This window comes from Aythya ferina (genome assembly GCF_964211825.1).
Source record: "Aythya ferina genome assembly, chromosome: 2".
NCBI classification, from domain to species: Eukaryota; Metazoa; Chordata; class Aves; order Anseriformes; family Anatidae; genus Aythya; species Aythya ferina.
In genome coordinates this window covers 22593861-22613638 of record NC_140297.1, presented here as the reverse complement: position 1 = coordinate 22613638, position 19778 = coordinate 22593861, and the positions used below count along the sequence as shown (strand labels likewise).

The following is a 19778-nucleotide window of genomic DNA, read 5'->3' as shown; positions in this document are numbered from 1 at the left end:
AAAAAACAAGGAAATAGGAGGTTGAAAAATTCTTCCTTGTGACTATCGGTAGAGATTACTCTCCTCCTTTTCCTTCCCCCAATGCACACAGGTTTGAAAATTTTCAGTATTTAAGTTAATATTACAATTTTGTTTTTTTTTGAGTTGCTAGGCAACATTAAAAAATAAACGTCCCTGCTCTGAGCTCATAGCTTCATTATTCTTCCAGTGTTACAGAATTGGTTACACAAGCCTTCCGTGGCTAAGTCCTGCTACTGTTTAGCAGCACCATCATTATTTGGTGTGCTCTAAGGGAAACACACTCTTCTAACCTACCTGCAAGATTTCTGCAAAATCTACCAGTTCAATTCCTGACTAATGTCTGAGAAGCTCTGTAGCTTTTGCAAACTCTATTCATCTTTCCCTCAAATCACCTGTCAAATATATAACAAAAGAGCATGCCAGTTTTTATTTAATAATTTTAATTGTGTCTGGGCAGAAGGCAGAGCACATCATACAGGAACTGCAAGCATTGTTTCGGTCCCCTCAGCATTTCCTTCCAGAATGCCAGAACAGAAGTGACTTATTAAATAAAATGACTTCCATGCATAATTCTTGCTTAATAATTATATTTCAAAAAGGAAAGCTTAGTTATGCTTGCTGAGCCACCATCCCTGGTCACTCGTGTACATGAAAGATACTGCCTTTAATCCTCACTTTATCGTATTATTAATCACAGTCAGCTATTGACAAAATTATTAGAATAAGTAATAAGTAAAAGGATGAGGCAATTCAACACACTGCATGCCTTTTCCTTCACTCTGCCTCACGTCACACTCACGGTCTCAGGCTGGCAGTGGAAGCAGAAGCCTGTTGTGATTTATCTACCATCCCAAGGCTGCAGAGCAAGGCTGTCCCAGGGCTTCCCCGGCTTCTTCCAACCCCAGCCAGACGCTTCACACTCGATGTGCCCTCCTGCTCTATGCATTCCTACCTCTATTTCCACCCTTCAATTCCTCTCCAACTCAAGAGCGCTTGCTTGTGCGGCTGCTTTTCTCCACTTCCTGAGTTTTGATGTCTATCTTGTCCCACCTTCTACTGCGTGGCTTCTGTAGGTGGAGCTACAGGGCCATCTACACAATACAATGTATAGTCTATTAATAAAACCTGTTCCCAGAAGCAATGCTATTTGTTTCAAGTTTGATTTCCTTGACAACATAATGGTAGATTATTTTCACATAGCAAATTTTGGCACCGACCTGATTCCTTCAACGTCCTCTTAATCTCCCCAAAATGCCCTACCAGCTCTGCTTTGCCACAGATTCCTCTTGCCACCACTCACTCAGCTCAGACAGCACAAGAGGTGGGGACAGGATCAAGGAATCCATTCACATCACTTACACGTGTGAAGACCACAACAGACATTTTTAAAACAATGTACATATCCACAAACAAACCCGGCTGCCTCCTGTGATCCACTGCACCTCTCCAAAGGACTCAAGATAGAGAAACATACCTCAGCGAGCAACGCTGTGAAGCATCAGGGGAAGAGCTTCTTTCTTTTCCTTTCACTGCTGAGGTCTGTCTACTACTCTGCAATTATATCTGCACCTATTATGTAGACATCGTATATGGTAAAAAGCTGGGTTTGGGAGCTGCCATTTCTATGGCAACACACAAAATACGAAATTCTTTAAAAGCAGTTAGTTAAAAATCTGTATTCCTCGGTGTATTTAGTTTTTAAGAATAATCTAACCTTGACAGTTAACATAGGAAGGAAGTCACAGAGTCACAGAATGGCGAGGTTTGAAGGGACCTCTGAAGATCATCAGGTCCAACCCCCCTGCCGAACAGGATCACTCAGAGCACGTTGCACACGATGGCATCCAGGCAGGTTTTGAATATCTCCAGAGAAGGAAACTCCACAACCTCTCTGGGCAACCTGTTCCAGTGCTCTGTCATCGTCGCAGTAAAGCAGTGCCCTCGCATATTACAGAATCACAGAATGGAAATGAAATTCAAATCGTCAAGGAACTTGTATCAGCATTGTGGAGGCTTCATCTCCCTGCAGTCTGCAAAGCTGGTTATGCTGCTTGTATTAAAACCAGGCTTTGGGGGCAGAGAACATGTTCACTGCGCTGATTACAGTAATGCATTTTTTGCTGGGACTCGGGGCAATGCAAAAGCCAATTACAGTAACAGCGTTATGCACATCTCTTACACGTAGCAAACCCAGAAAAACCCACTGAGAAGCACATGAAGTCCCAGGTCACGTAAGCAGCTGTATGTAGTCCAAACACAGTCTGTCTGACCTAAGTTCAGAGCATGGACTGCATTATTTTTTTGTTAATTTATTTCATGTCTATCATGCAGTGCATGAATATGGTGGCAATCAGAAGTTAACCAAATCCACAACAAAGAGGAATGCATTTTATTTTTAAACTATGAAAAAGTTGTTGTTTCCTTTGGGAGAATTATTATTGCTACCACATGGGAAGTTCAAATTGGAGACTTTTACACGTCACCTTATCTACAATTATTAGACAGGCAGACGTAACCTGCTACACATCCTGACAGGAGCTGCTCCTCTCTCCCTGTAAGCGCTAGGAACACAAAATGCACTTGACCTACATGAAATACAACAAAACCATATTGCAGTCAAGTTTAAATAGGTACCCACAGTCTTTATATGCAAGTATATTCTCACAACTTCTTACGAGCACAGAAAACATTATCTTCATTTTGCTGAAGAAGGAACACGTAGGACATTCTGACTCCACTAAAATCAATGGATATTTTTTCAGTGGAGGCAGCACGTCACCCAGTAAAAAGTATCAGACATCCCAATGTATTTAGATATCTATTATGGCATCAAATGCAGCCAGAAAGCACTGACACAGCACAGTGAGAGTACATAAAATATTGCTCTTTATAAAGCTATAAAAAGAGTTCCCCAAGATACTTGTCTCCATATTCTGCTATCACTTTACATTAATACATGGTTGAGCTTTCAGGCACTGGGGAAAATCTCCTCCCCTGTGAAGAAGCTAGCAATTTAAACCCCACAAGGTCATGTCCGTGATGTACACCAAGTGTTTGGGGAGGAGCAGGAACAGAGAAATAGTACTCTGAACTTCATGTATGTTACTGCACAAAAGGGAACACATTTGAAGGAGTGAGGAGACAAAGGGAGGAGGTTTATCTCCTTCACTCCAAGAGTCTTTTGCCATACACTGTTGAAAAGTGTTGAAAATATTTTCTTGTTACTTGGTTGGATTCAGAAATAAGCAGATGCATTGGTACTGTCACTAAAGAATAAACTTCACTTCCATATTATGTGAATCTGTAGTATTTAGTAATACTTTTAAGTCATTCATACAGATCTAGATATAGATCTAGTAGTCTACAGGCAATGTAATGCTTCCATACCACATGGGATGAAAGTGAGAACTTGAAGAGTTCTGGTCTTACAGTTTTGCTCACTGATTCAAATGAAAAATGGACACCTTAGCATAAAGCAAAAAACCATTCCAATGGTGGCTAAGGAGAACACAGCTGAACAACCACTGTGTTATTCAGCCAAGCTGTTGGGAGCTGGAGAACATGCAGGAGGTAAAAAGTTTAATTTCAACTGGGATCTGTAGTATTCATTTCTGACAGAAACGGACAAGGTTAGAAAGAAGTCCGGGACAGAAATTTGGTGTATATTGCTGTAAATCCTACTGACATCAAGGCAAATACACAAGGAGGAAGTCATGATCCCAAACATCTGCTTATGGATAAAGAAAAAAATGAAAAGTTTTCAACCACTTCAGAGTTTGGAGGGAAATAAGACAGGACTTAGAAAATGGAAAAACAAAACAAAACAAAAATCACTAAACAATCCTGATTATAAAAATGAAAATCCGTATCTCCTATGTTCAAAACTGGAATATAAGCACTCTTCCAGTGGTGCATGAAATGCAAGAGAGATACAGGTATATCAACAGTGCAGAATGATGAAATTGCATTTTACTGTATGTCTCCACAACATCACTGCACCTGTGCCTATTACCAACACCAAGAATTGCTGCAGAGAAAGGTGGCTGAGCAGCACAAGAACAAGGTTGGATGCATTCATTTGTCCTAAAACTTCTCCAGAGCATAGTTAGATGCTCTTCATTTCATTAATTATTCACAAAGGTATTAGTGCTTTAATTTGTTCACCATGCAGGCAAGGCAATAAGTTTGTTTTGTAATGAAACATCTCGTTTGTAACGATATAAACTAGATGCAGCAGATTGTCTTATCTTGGTGTCAGCCTGCTTTTTCTGGCTGGCTGTTTCATCAGTGTCAGTGGAGCTACCCTCAGCCTTAAGCAAACTATGCTGCTTCTCCCCCTTCTCTCTCCAGTTCTTCCTGGAGAAAAGACAGAAACTGTGGCAATGAAAATACAGACTGTTTATGGTAAACATCCTAAGAAGCCATTAATTATTTTTGGCTGCAGTAATATGCAAATACGCATAATTTCTGTAGAAACTATGAAAATCTCTGCACTTCCAGTCAGATGCCACTGGGTTTATAGCAGTGCATCATGAGCTCAGCAGAACGTATGCGATTGTAAGAATTGAAATACATTTCTAGTGTTTCTGTCCCTTCTCCACTCCCTCCCCTAAAAGTGAAAAAGTTTTTCTGCTTTTTAGAGCAGAAATTACACTTCCTACAGTAATGATGACAACCACATGTATTCTGAACAAAAACAATGGCTTGAATGAACAAGCACCCACTGTACTGCAAATACGCTAGAGAGAAGCACTGCATTATTGCCTCGTAATACATTCACAGTTTTCCATCTCTGGCATTTACTCAATTTTCAGATACAAGTGTGAAAATTTAAGCCACTGAAAATCTATTAAGGAGAGACCACAACATAATTAACACTGAAAATACAGCTCCTGAAATGAAAGCCAAAATCAGAATAATGAGGTTAGAGGGCCTATCCTGAGCAGGCACAGATCCGGCAATGCAAACGTTACACCAACTTACTTGCCTGGTAAACATTTCTCCAGCATGGAGCCATCCCAGTTATTGGCCATCCTCCTCCCTTCAGACTCCAAGCACAACAGGCACGGGGAATGACAGGGTACCACCGCGTTCGCGCTACATATGGCTAGGTTGACAGCCCTTAGGGTGCTAATGTAGCCCGCAAAAGATAGAGTAGCTGCTCTACTTATTAAATTAGGCTGCTCTAATTTAAATTGGTTGGGATGTGGCCAAAATTCTGCTAGAACTGGCATGCTGCAATCAGGGCTTAAATGAGCCTTTGTTCAATGTCTTCGGCTGCATGGAAAGATGCTTACTTCAGCTGAAGTGTGAGCTGGAGCCTAAGCGTAATGTCTTCAATACCTTCCTCTCCGTGGCTTTGTGAAGTCAAGAGCCCTGACAAAAAATGCTTTTTGTTTAGCAGTCCTCATGCCTTCTCCTCACAACACCCCAAGTGCTCCAGCAGTTTGTCATGAAGCAAACAAGGTTGAACTTGTCTCAAGACTGGGAGCCTCAAGCTGCACCACTAATTAATGAGCCCATATTTATCTATACTAACATATACTCCACGTAACAGTGTAACTAGCTTTTTATATGCAACAGTAAAAACACATCTTCCATTGTAAGAGAGCTTTGGAGGCCTCACCAAAGGGGCATGGAAATTTGGCCATAAATGAGAAAGCTCCGTAATCAAAATCAGAGCCATTTTACTAGCAGTGAGTAACTAGCAGTGAGGCATGCTACGGTTGTAACGCAGCTGACAGGAAGGATTAGGGATGGACTGCTTCTTGTGGAGAAGGCAAACATGAGCCAGTCTTACCAGCCTTTTCTTGAACAAGGGAAAAGAAAACACTTTCTAGAATCACAAATCAAAATCAGTGTCAGGCAGAAAGTAAGTAAAACTTACTGTTAGGGGCACCACAAGAAAACCAACATTTCCCCAGTTAAGGGGAACCCTGAACCCATCATCACACTCTTCTACTGTTCAATTTTGTACTGTGTTCAAAACTACTCTTTATTAAATCCTATTGCTGTACTCTCTAATACATCTAATTCCTGACAAAGTATTTAGCAGGAATGCTATTTAAAAAAGAAAAAAAAAAAAAAAAAAAAAAGCCTTTTTCAGCAAACAGAGGCAGGAAGGAAGCAAAAACACTATTTCCCCCCTCACCTCTCTCTTACCCCTTCCCCCAACAGAGTGGATTCAGGCTAGTGCTACTTCTGGATGTGATCATAAACTGGCTCAAACTTTTGCCTTGCAGGGACAAAGCTCCACTGATTGTCTATAATGATCTGCATCTCTGGCTTCTTTTTCATTCTCTCTATCTCACAGCCTCCGCTTTTCTCACCTTCCATTCTTCTTCCTTGACTTCTTTTTAGCAACCATCTGGTACATACTTCAGAAAGTACAATGGAGTAACTGAAGTAGAATCACCAGGACAAGACTTATACCCTTAATTCTTTACACTTTGAAGGTATAAAGAAGGCCAGCATGGTATACCAGCTAGCAATGAAAACAAAACAAATCAATAAAAAAAAAAAAACAAACAACACAACCAAACCAAAACCCATAAAACCCTAAACAAAAATAACCCCTATATCAAAAAAAACAGAGATCCTATAACACAGATTTCTGGAGAAATCCCGCTCACTACAGCAAAAGTTATTCTGCAATGTAAAAAAACGAGAACATTTTACAGATCATGTTAATTAGGCTTTTTGTCCTTTGAAAATATTTCATGACTTTTTTTTTTAAACATCTACACGTACTTTCTTGATGGTATTAGTCAACCTCAAAGTGATTTACAAAAGGAGTCAGTATTATGTTTCCTATCTGTCAGACAGGAAACTGAGCCACAGAGAAAAGAGATGGACCAAAGGTCAAATAGCTGACTGGTGGCAGAGATAAGGCTAGTTTCCATTTCTCCAGACTTCCACTTCAGTGCGGCAGCCGTTATGTCTGTTTCTCAGTCTCTGGCTGAAATCAAGTCCTCTCAAAATTGTTTTATGTAAAATATTTAATAATTGTAAAATATTACATTTACAAAAGATTTTTGCCTGGAAGTGGCACCTCATACTGCTCAAGTATATTTACATATACAGTACATATTATTTGAATAATAAAACTCTGTCTTCTCTCCTTTTAGACAGAAAACCTATTTCTGTACACTCCAGTGAAAACTTCAATATATAACATAATAAATGCAATGAGACATCATTTTCAGATAAACGAAGCCATCGAAGGAAGCACAGTTAAATGTTACCTACCAAATTTTTGGTCAAACCTCCATGCTGGAACGTGTGCATTGTGCTTCAAGTTGCTGTTTGTTGGCAGAGGCACTGTTACATAGATGGGGCCATTCACTGGGATTGGAGTCCCATCGCTGTTGAGAAGGTGAACGCTGACCGCAGTGACAGGGGTGAGGTCATACCTAGTGCTGTTTCCTACCAAGAGAATGAATGAATATTATGACTACAGACTTTCCTGAAGTTTAAGAGACACTCAGGTGGTTCAACACCACAGCATTGGACTGACATTTCTCAAGGGAAGGTAGTATTAATCTGCCCTACATTACAAAATTCACCAAGATGTATATATTTTGGAATTTTCCAAAATTAAGTAAGTTAAAAATAGCAAAGACAAGAAAAATACAATGTGAATTCTCTTGTATATATTTTTGCACCTTCATTCATTTTAAACTAATACACATGGGTATCACAGACAAAATCCGGGTTAAAAAAACAAAAACAAACAAACAAAAAACAACAACTACAAAAAAAAAAAAAAAAAAAAAACTGAAATCAACCAAGCTAAATTGATGTATAGTATTATCTTATCTGTGCAAGATTACTAGTATTCTTTATATTTAAACTATATGAGAATGGGCTTTACTTCACAACAATGCGGTTTAAAAAAATGTTATAACCCTTCAGCTAGGTCAACCAAATGAATCAATGACAGAAAAATAAGGAAGATGTATTCAGGTATTCAGGAAAAAAGCTTCAGGTACTGCTTAAAACCAAGAAGATCTGGAGCTCAAAGCAATACCTGCAGAAGTCTAAACCAAAGGCATGGACCTGGAAGTTTTGCGAGGGGCTTGAGCCCACCTGGGTCCGCACTGCTGCTACAAGCAGCTGCCCTGCCTTCTCCTTTGTGCTGGCCTTGGTGGTTGTGCAGCTGCTAATTTTGCTGCGGGGCTGATCTTAGCACACAAGAACAGGAGCCTGGCTGGGGTGCCTGGTTGGCAGAGAGAGATTACACCCTTCCTGTAATCCTGTTGTCTGCTATCTGCACTAACTGCCTGTGCAAGCACATTTTCACGCAGGTGGTGTGCCCATCAGCTACACCAAGTCACAACAAGTGATCCTGAGGAATATGTAGTATCTTGGTGCCAGTCTTCGTTAGGGCAAATCCATTTAAGACAGCAGAGGGAGTGCTGGACAACAGCATTAAGACCTTTATGATGTCTCCTAGCAGTGAGTAAGTGTCAAGGAATGGCCTCTGTGAAGCTCAGTGCCTCTCAGGGGCAGTCAGCTCACCAAAGTAAAGACACCACCAGGAAAAGGCTGGAGGAGCGGGGGTGGCACAGGGGAAAAATAGACAGAGCTCCTCAAAACTCCCAAGAACTTTAAATTCTTTGAATTTTGCAAGAGGTGCCAAGCTGAAGACATGCAAAATAACCACAAGGAACTCTGCGTGTGGCTTGTTTACAACAGCATCTGACGCACATTTTTCCCCATTTCAAGGGGAGTGTTGCTGTTTCCCAGCTGACAGGCCAAGGACGGATGAAAGCACACACAAGGGCACACACTCAGCTTTGATCTGCCACAAACCAAGGGGCAGGGGCATGTCCTGCAGAGGGATTAAAGTTTTAAGAAAACAGGAGCACTGAAGATGGCCATGTAAGAGAGCCACACAGGTAACAGAGAGAAAAACAAACAAACAAACAAAAAACAAACAGAAAATAAGGTTTAAGAATTCAAATAGGGACCCGAGGAGAGGTGCCAACCTACCCAAGCCTTTATATTACAGGCTCCAATGGTGCATGGTATCACATCCCTACAGCTTTAGGATATGAAGCAGAAAGAGAGGAGGGAACTGGTGGGGAAAGTTGTTTTATTCATGATCACTTGGTCCCTGTAACTTCTGTCTGATTGATGCCCGGCCCCAAGTCACTGGACTTGGGCCACTAAGCTTCTCCCGCTGGTATCAGAGAAATCAGTTCCTCTTGCAAAGCACCACGACCTGATCCCTTTCTGGCACATCCAAATTCCTAATGACAAAAAGTGCAACTTCAGATTTTAGAAGCATTTAGATCAATATCTACAATTAAATTATATTTTAGTTATTTTTACATATTGAAGTTTTTGAATTTTGCTTTCATTCCTGTCTTGATAAATCTTATCTGCTTTCAATGTCTGCAAAAAATGCATTATCTAGCCCATAAAGAAGCATCTTAAGGATGAAACACTGCTCACATTTTTTTACTTTAGGAGCGCTGACACTTTGCTCAGTACTGGGCTGAAGTTAGATTAGAAGACAAAGAACTTTCTGAAATCTACTGATCTCTGGCAAGAAGAATAAAAAGTCCTTCAGTTTGCCATCTTGTACAGTATGTAAATGCTCATTAAAAAGATATGTTTGTCTCCTTTCAGTTGTGAAGGTAAATTAAAATCAATGCTTATGAAACCCTCACATGCTATACAACTGATAAGCACACGCACAGATTAAATGGGAATGGACTTCAATAAATGTCAGCTTTCATTTATTTATTTCCATTTTTGACATCTGGTGACCTGTAAAGAGCTCTAAAAAAAAAATCAGAGGAAAATCCACTGTGACTTAGACTTGACTCTTTATGAAAAGGAAACAGCCTACAAAAACAGCAGGACTAATGATTATTGGACAGCTTGGTCCATCCCTGCAAACAATGGAAAGTTTTGTTTAGGTTGGTTAAAAGGATATTTTGTGAAACCATCCTACTGCTTTCCAAGTGGTGACTAATACAAACAATAAGCTAACACCATACAGGCTTATCACGACTTGCAGCAAAATTGTTTGAACTTTTATGTTTGGAACATGCTGATTCACGCAATGAATCTCCACTGGCCCACATTACTACTTCAACATCCACTTATGATCTTATAAAACTAAACAAAAACTGTTGAATTCATAGAGAATATGTTTTAGTTAAAGTAACTGCAAAGTCACTGCATAAAAGTGAGCCAGAGAACTGAGATGATTTAAACAAACAGGAGGACCTCTCTTGAAGTCCACAGACCTACTAATACTCTGTGAAAGACCAGTAGAGTAGTAGGTGGGTGGAGAGGCAGCAAAGTTGCTTAAGAATTCTAAAATTTATACATATTTTTATTCTTTTCTTTTTAATTCCCAGGTGCTGGTCTCATTTTTTATTCCTTCAGAAGTTTTTCAGGTGAAATCTTCATCAAGTCACTCAGAGCTGAAGAAAATTAAGTCAATCCAAGGTTAAGATTTTGAAGTTTAATGTTTCCACAGCAGGAGAAACTTCTTCTAAAAATAGAATGCATTTCCCCTATTCCATTATGCATATATGAATATAATGTATTCATAGTTTATATTCTACCGTACTAGATACTACAATATTCAGAAGACAAGACTCTTCTCAGTCTCTTAGAACTCATTTCTTTACAGATCATTTTGATCTTTTGGCACACACTTTTAATTGAAGGTTAACAAAGGTCAGATCCAGGACAACATGCTCAAACAGAAAAGATCCTTTCATAGTCTGTGCATGCTAGCATACAGAAGACTAGAAAACTAAGGGTGCATTCATCTGTTTCGTAGGAGGCTAGGAGGTAAAACAGGAGGAAGACGATGTCCTACTTGTGTAGTTCCTGTGAGTGGTGATCATGTGAAAACAGGCCTTGCCAAAATGCCACTAAATAAATGCAAGTGTGGGAAGCTGGTTTGCAGAGCACTGAGAAAAGCACTGGGAGAGAGGAATTCCCCACACATTGTCAACAATTTGTTTAGTGGGTTTAGAGATAAAAATAAAGGAGATTAGGAAGTATACAGAGGGACGAATGTGATAGGTATGTCCCTTCATTTTAGAAGGAGATAAAAGATATTAGACTGTGTTTGAGTATAAACAGACAGAGGAAACTGAAGGTTGAAGATGAGAGTGGGGAAACGACAGATGAAGGGATAGGATGAGATGTATTCACTGAAGCAGACAGAAGGGTTGGAGTACGGTAGATGACACATTTCTAATTGTAATAAAAAAAAGAGATATTCAGATATGTACAAAGGGAAAGGGAAGTTTATTTTGCTAGTTCCTGTTCCCCCCACCCCACGGAAGAACTAGGAAGCTCAGTCACATACCCTTTACTCGCATGACCTAGCATTCAAAGTCACCTAGATCAAAACATCACAAGTAAATGTATCCTGAGAAACAGCAAGGAAGGACCTCAAGGGGTTATTTAGCCTGCTTCAAAGCAGCTCTGCCTCTGCCATCCTGACAGGTGATTTTCTAATTCGGTCCAACACCCTCAAGCAACTGATTCTATAGCTTGAATGACCTACACCACAGCAGGTTTTCCTAATCACTAATCTCACTCTCTTTTGCTGCACTGCAAGTCCACTGCTTTCTTTCTAACCCAATACAGACACAGAGAACATGTTGTTCTTTTTGCAACATTTTAAGCATTTGAAGCTTTCTGTGTCCAATTCATCTATTTTTCTCTAGCCTACATAACAGCAATTATTTCAGACTCAATGAGAAGTGGAAAAAGAATAACAGGCAGTTGTAGTCATAAAATGCATTATGGCTTTGAATTTAACACTGCCTGTGTTTTCTCTTTGGTGCAAGAAGAATTTTGCTGAATTTTGCTTCTGCTGAAGCTAGATTTAATACAACAGAGTATTAAATCCTTGATATACATATTTTTAGACAAAAAAGCAACAAGAAACTTTATTGCATTCTCAATTTAAATTCTCTTTTGCCCCTTCACATTGATCTGTTTTTGTATGTGCACATGCAAAATGACATTATTTGGAGACTTAGTTTAACACTACAGGTATAAGAAACTTTTCTGTTCTTCCAAGGCCAAGTCTTCATCTTTGCTATTCAGTGGTCCCGTTTAGGAGGGACCTTGCTCTCTGCATTGATTTGAGGACTGATTCCTTTAACTATGATTATCAGCAGGAGAACCAGCTGATGTCAATACCATAAGAATTCTGCCAAGTGAAAACTGCTCATTAGAACAGAATTTTGATAGGACAGTTGAATATATAATGTTATCTAAATTCTGTTGGAACAGAATCTTGACGTTGATACAGTCAAGAGTTGGTACCTTGACCGATTTGAAAATAGAGCAAAACCGAAGTGGTGGGTTACCTGTTCCATTTCCATCTAATCCCTGCAAATAAGGGAAACTGTCCACTTCCCAGGGTGAGCTGGCTGCAGTTAGATATGCTGTCAAATCACTGTAGCTAGTGTTCTCTGGTAATTTCACAGATCTTCTCTGAAAGTGAACTTGTGGCTGAGTCCGTGCACCTAAAAAAAAAATTAAAAGTGTCTTTATATCCAAAGTGGGCAGAATATTTAGGAGTTCACATTTATGGAAGCATATATACATTTGTTTTCATTACGTTTCATATACATTGTTTTCATTACAAATTAAAATAGCTTGAGAAGGACAGAGACATCAGAAGGCTGTTGAGCACATGGAGGAAAAACAGTACTTCTACATTTGTTTTGCAATTGTTATTGTTTTTCTAGAAGGATTACTGAGGAAAATTGTTCAAGCATCTAATGTCAGAATCTTTTCTGACTACATTATTTGCCAGGATCACTTCAAATTTAATTACATGCTTCTTTCAATGAATGTCACTGAAATTAAAATCAAATTCAGAGGTAGCGCATCTGAAAGCTCAGGGAAGTATCCTGTTCATCATTTTTTTGTTTACGCTTTGTTTCTTTTGATATAGAAATTTAAATTGTTTGCACTCTAAAGTGTTTTTCTAAGAAACTACAATTCTAGTCTCAGTTAACTCGGGCACTTTCCACACTGTATTTTTATATAGCTTGTGCCATGATAACTGTCTCTACCACTGACATTAATAGTCACTTCTTATTTAAACCACTGGATAAAAAGATTCACTTGACAAAGCTCAGGTGAAAACAGTTTCCATACTTTCCCATGCAAAGTACACATCTAAACAGAACCAGATTATTTGGCATGTAATTTTTCTTTTTTCCTCTGTCTTGTATAGTTTTAGCATTTTTTTCAGGATCACTAGCTGTTAATTGAAGGGTCTTACTGTAACATGATTTAAGACTGTATCATGTGCTATTTCATCTCTCATTTAAATCCTGGATTACAGAGTCAATAGTCTTTTTCAATGGATGCTCACCATTAATACTGTTTAGCAACACACAGCAAGACTCCATCTGCAAGTTTGTGTGCTACATGCAAATTAATTTTAAAATCAGAATCTATTGTGTTCCCCAGAGCTCTTGTTGAATACTCATTGCACACTCCCCCCACAGCTTAAAATCAAGAGGCAAGCAGTTCTTTCCTTCATTTGTATTTGACTATGTGGTTCAAGGATGACAACTCAAAACAGTTTTGCTTCTTTTCCTAAAAAAAGCAGCAGCTTCAGGTTGTGTGTCATTTCACTGAGATAAAGATTAAAGAGCTTGACTCAACTCTTAAATGTTACAACTGCCAATGTCATTAACCAGGAGGCTGGCATCTTTTCTTGAATTACCTTCTAGCAGGAGTTCTAGCTATGAGAAAACAGAACAAGCTTTGTGTTGGCCAACAAAAATTGTCAAATAGGCAGGCAAGTGTATTCAAAAAGCTGATCATTGTTTAGCTGTCATTTCTTTAGTAATTCTGCAAGAATAAGCTGTTTGTTTGTTTGTTTTTTCCCCCTTAAATTCCTTAAACTTTAAGGTATTTACAGCAGGATCTCAAGACTAGCAGTATTCTTAAATGTTTAAGATAGTCATTAAACAACACACCTGTGAAACGGGAAGAAATCTCTCTCAGCCAATTTCTAGGTGTAAATGGAAAACAATATAAAAGACTAAATAAATTGACTGAAATGAACTTGGGAAAGACTTACCTCCCTAGTGCTTTACAATATTGTAATCATTTGCTGCTCCTCAGGGGCACATCTGTTCAAACACTCACAAATCTCTGACTGCACTGCTGTGGGTTCATGTGTCCCATATGGATAAGCATCCACAGTAACAAAACAGCAAAAACCACAACCATAAAAATAGTATTAAGATTATCACTATCAGTTCAATGTAAAAATGTAGGATTTTCTGCTGACTAAATATCTGATTAAGATGAATTATTCAAGTTGCCAAGAATTGGCATTGTATTTCTGAAGATCCAAGTAATTAAGAATTAACAACAAAATAACTGTTGTTGAATCCATTACCACAACAATTTATGGGTAGGTTCTGGAGTTTTCTATTAAAAAAGGATTATTTAGTAGCACTGAGAGAGCCATGAGCTGCCAAATCATAACTAAAAAGGGAGAAAAACTCAAAAACGAAACCTCAATTTCTTGAACCCTACAGACAACGCAAAATGTTCCCATGGCTAAGTCCCAAAACTGACAGGAAACCTGCACAGGAATAAATTTGGATGCAAATTTTAAGGCGGAAGCTACTGAGGAACAGCTTCCTTTGTAGCTAGCCTGTGCATATAAATACAAATAATTGGTACAGAATAACCACTTAATTCACATCCTAGATTAACAAAATCCTTGATATTGAAATGCCCCAAGGAATCCGGTTTCCTTTTAAGAGGTCAAGTCCAGGACCTCAGGCAAGCTACTCATCCTTTGCATCTTGCTCTTCCTCTCTCTTAAAACAGGAAGAGAATCATTCACCTCTCAGATGCTTAATTCAATAGGATATGCTTGGAAATTTGGGCATTAAAGTGAATGCACACCCAGTGAAGACTGGGTGTCCAGGTAGGGTTTTCTTTACGTCAGTAATGCTGCTTTCCCCTCAAGCTGTGCTGCCACAAGCTGTCCTCCCTCTCTGTCCAGGAATGTCCCTTTCTCCCCATTGGGGATGCTCATGGGAATTAACTTATAAAAACAAAATTAAAACCAATACACTTTACTATAAAATTGGCACGTGAGCTCTCTCCATTTTGGTGAGTGCCATAAGGGAAAGGGCTTTTAGCACCAATCTTATCTTCTTTAGGCATCCTCTTGTCAACATACCAACTGTGATTTACATGCTGTCATTTTCCATTTGCCAGTGAACTTCTCAAGGAGTTCCTGTAAGGCACCTCCTGCCACAAGGAATGTGTGACACGTGGCACCACACCAACAGTTTAGCTTCAATCTATGTGAAGTAACATCTGAAATATAATCAGTTCATGCTCTGATTGCCTGTATGGCAAAGAAAGACAAAGGGTACTGATACAGTTCCCGTGCACTGAATGCAGAAGTTCAGCTCGTCACTGTGCTGCTATTAAATAACTTAAATGACCTAGGGGCTGAGCTGGCAAGCTCTATCTCTCACAGTTACTGACAGGATGCAGCAATGGATGTAACACTATCATGAACATGAAGTTGGCTGCATCTACTCAGACAAACTTCTCAATTGCATAAGAAGTTGCTTGCTTGCTTAATTATTCAAAAGCAACTGGTAACTTACTGTACTAGACATGCCTTTCTTTTCCTTTGGCGCCTCAAACACCAGTGTTCCCAGTCTGTGCCTAGTATAATAAGTTCTGTTTTGCTCTCGTTTTTGCATTAAGGTAACTCCTGATCAACTATTCTGCAGCAGCTTGAAGTAACTAGGAAATAAATTGGAGAAGTAACAGAGAAAAACTAGGTCACAAGGATTTTGGATCATGATTAGAGAGGTTCCATTCAAACACTGGTACAATGTCTAGGCTGTCTTTCATTTAGGTTTCATCACAGGACAATTCCCAAGAAAAGGAGCGTGGGTTGGTCCCATAAAATAGTTTTTACTGTGCAAGAATAAGAGTTCAAATTCAAACTCTTAGAATACTCTGGGTAACATTTTCTTTCTTTATTTTCTTTCTCTGCTATACCAGCAGAATCAGTTACTTTATTCTAATATATTGGAACAGCCTTGATCAACTCACCCAGGGAGCAAGATTACACAGAAAATATTTAAGAGTCTCACTGATAGTTAAATGTCTCCCTGGCCCTTAAGTGTCCCTGTTTATTTTTATTTTTTTTTAAGAAAGGAAGCTGTAAAAAAAAAAAAAAAAAAAGAATATTTTTATTTTAAGCGAATTGTGTAATAGTAGCCATTTGCATAAGAATACGAGTATTTACTCTATAATGTTAGAAGAATACTGTTGGTAAACAGTGTTTTGTGTTTTGTCCTATGGAATCCCTTGTGATTTAACACAGTCCACTGTCCATCTAATTTACCCCATTATCTAATGTCAGCTCTCAAGCTGCAGAATTTATGTACCACAGCTGTGTTGTTCTCTAGCTCCTTCTGAGCGTTCCATCAGCTATCTAATTTGTTTAGTGCTTTTCCAGCTTCAGTCCTATCTAGTGCTCTCATTAATGAAAAGCCTATTGTGTCTGGATGGTTTCTAACCATAAAAAAAGATGTTAGGAAGGCATAATTGAATTATATTCCCTCGGATAAAACAAGGTTATCTTGCAGTATTATTGAAGGTACTATTCCCCTGTTTATTATTATTTGCTAGAGTTTAAAATGATGGTATTCATAATGGATGTGAATAGGACAGAGTTTATGTACAGAGTGCTCACAGGAAGGATGACCCTTTGTTTTGTCTCACTGAGGTATCTTTAGGAAGTTCTGTTCTTTTGTTAGCAGACTTACCTCAGCATATCAGATCAGCCGGGCTAAGTTAGGTCAGATCCCTGCTAGATGAACATGTTGATTTTCTGCTGTGCAGTTCAGAAAATACAGCATATTCATTGGGCTGATATTACAGCTTCTTTTACTTTTGTGTTTTGCCTTATGAAAAGGGAATCTAGGTTTTATTCTTCTAATACAGTGGGTTTCACTGTAGTATGTGGGCTTGCAGGCAGTCTGCTAAGTGGTCCAGAGGAATTAATTAAGAAAAGCAAGTTTATATATTATCAATCATATGAGGCATTTTCAATTTTTCAATGCTTCTAGCATTCACAGTAGGAGGCAAGAAAAAATTAGAGAAAATTCTTAGATAGTAAGAACATCAGAAAACATGTACTGTAGGATGATCAGAGGAGGTTAGATGATCTAACATCTAACAGACAGCAAAAGAAATTTAATCTCTAGCTCTCAAATGGCACACTAAAGTTCAAACTTGTTTATTACCAAGTAACTTGGATTCCCTAGTCACAGCAGTTAGGGATGAATTTCACTATTAATCGATTCAGTAAAACCATTCCAGAGAGGAACATTCTGTAGGGAACTCACAAGAATCCCATACGAAATACTAGTCTCACCCACACTATAGAGTTCAGAATGTATGAGGCTGGCAGGTTTTTTTTTTTGTTTGAAATATCATTTAAGTTTCAATTCCAATTTCCAAAAATCAGCTTACCTTGAAATCCTGAGACTATTTGGACTACATCATCATAGACCATTAGAGTAGCTGAGCGTTCAGGAAGAAGGCCAAGACTCAGTGAAGAGAATACTGTAGAAGATAATTGGTTTAAGTGGGATATACTCGAATGCTCAGAAACATAACCCAACAACAACAGAACTTCTTTATTTTTGCAAATACAGGCAACCAACGCTATTAAAATCATATTATATATGGGAGAGAAATCACATGCATTTTCTAAACCAAATAATTAAATTGCCAGGGTAATTATTATTGAACTAAACAGTATGTTCTACACTTTGATTCCCGATAAAGCCATGCACAGTAGGTCCGAGTACAGAAGGGTACAGTGGAAAGCAGGGTTTCAGGTTATAGTTCCCAGCTCCACAGAAAGACTTGTCATTACATAAAGATGAGTGAAACACTAACTCAAGTCTGGCTGAATTATTTCTGATGTGAAATGGTTACACTTCTTACCTCAGAAAGATTTTAATGAAACTTATACTTTTGAGATGCTTACATAAAAAGTCATACAGAAATGCAAAGTATGGTGAATAAGCCTGAATAATTTGCTTTAAAATACAGCATGTCCTTACTGAGACACCACCTACACTATAGAACCTCTACATATAGCAGAACTAGTGTTAATCTATCATGTGGTATGGAAGAGGACAAATAAATGGCTTTATTGCAAGAAGTCTGTGTTGAAAGGCCTCCTCTGCCACTGGGCACACACATTCCTTAAAGGGGATGGGTAGGTGTGGGTGTTGGGAGGATATGCATACATATCTGGAAAGTAAAAATATGACATAATATCATGCCAAACTTTTCAGACCCAGCAGACCAGAAATACACACAGAATTAGCTACTGAGAACACCTGATTCCTGCATCCATCAAAATATGCACCCATGAAAAGAGCAGGAGTTATATCTGCCCGCACTTCATGCATGGCTTTCAAGGGCAGAAGGAGAGCAGGAAGTTAATGCAGAGTAGGCATTTTTGATACCTGGGCACTATCCTGCATCTGCACCGGGAATGTGCTTGGTCCACTTTGAATTGAGCACCAGCTAATGAAAACATTTCCAGAACTGATTAATAGAAGCACAAGGCCTTCAAATTTTCTGACGGTTTTTAAATTTCCTCTCAATTAACATGCATTGCTTTATACAAGAGATCAGTGGCATGGAATACAACAAGGGTAAAAGCCCGGTGCTGCAGCTGATGGAGCAATGCCAGGCCCAGGCTGGGTGACGAGTGGCTGGGAGCCACTCAGCAGAAAGGGACCTGGGGGTGCCGGTGACAGCAGGCACAGCGAGAGCCAGCAGCATGCCCTGGCAGCCAGGAGGGCAAACCCCATTTTGGGGTGCCCTGAGCATAGCACAGCCAGCCGGCCAGAAGAGGTGATCCTCCCTCCTGCTGCATTTGAGTGTTGGTGCTGCCCCACCTTGAATATTGTGTGTAGTTCACAATATAAAAAGATGTTCAGGGCCTTGATAGCATCCAGAGGAGGGCACCAAGGCTGTAAGAGGGCTGGAAGGCCTGTGCTGTGAGGAGAGGCTGGGGACACCTGGGCTGTCTGGTGTGGAGAAGAGGATGCCAAGAGGTGGCCTCATGGCTCTGGACAGCCTGCAGAGGAGGGGAAGCACAGAGAAAGATGCTGGCCTCTGCTCCCTGGTGAGCGATGGCAGGGTGCAGGAAGGGCACAGAGCTGTGCCAGAGGAAGGCCAGGCTGGGTGTGAGGAGAAATGTCAGTGCCATGAGGGTGGTCACACACCAGGATGGGCTTCCTTGAGAGGCAGATGGTGCCCCGTGCCTGTATGTGCTCAAGGGACGTTTGGACAACGTCCTCGGTGACATGCTTCATCTTGTGGCCAGCCCTGAAGGGGTCAGCAAGTTGGACTTGATGTTCTTTGAAGTTCCCTTCCAACTGAACTATTCTAACTCTAATACAGGTGTTTGAAGTAAGAGGAAGGCTGCATATTGTACTTAAAAAAAAAATAAAATTAATGTTTTCAAGATCTAGTCTTACTCCAGCCTTCTCTGAATTAATTACTGCTTCAGATCCAATTGCTGTGCTTAAACTAGAAAATACATTGTAGAAAAGCAATCCAGTTTTCCTTTAAAGGTGTCCAGTGGTGAAGGATACACCACAACATCAGCATTCTAGGAACAAATTACGATGGCTGTTAAACTGTCTTTCTACCTGTTGAAA

General features: G+C 39.5%; 1 protein-coding gene across 5 annotated transcripts in view; it reads right to left on the bottom strand.

Annotated features, from left to right (window-relative positions):
- Positions 1–19778, bottom strand: part of FAM171A1 (family with sequence similarity 171 member A1) — an 87884-nt gene that overhangs the window by 13172 nt on the left and 54934 nt on the right. For all 5 annotated transcript variants that reach the window (XM_084509969.1, XM_084509968.1, XM_084509970.1 and 2 more), the window contains 3 exons: positions 17563–17655; positions 12381–12539; positions 7270–7446 (listed from right to left, as the gene is read on the bottom strand). In XM_084509969.1, coding sequence (XP_084366095.1) covers positions 7270–7446; positions 12381–12539; positions 17563–17655 — 429 coding nt within the window. The remainder of the gene's footprint in view (positions 1–7269; positions 7447–12380; positions 12540–17562; positions 17656–19778) is intronic.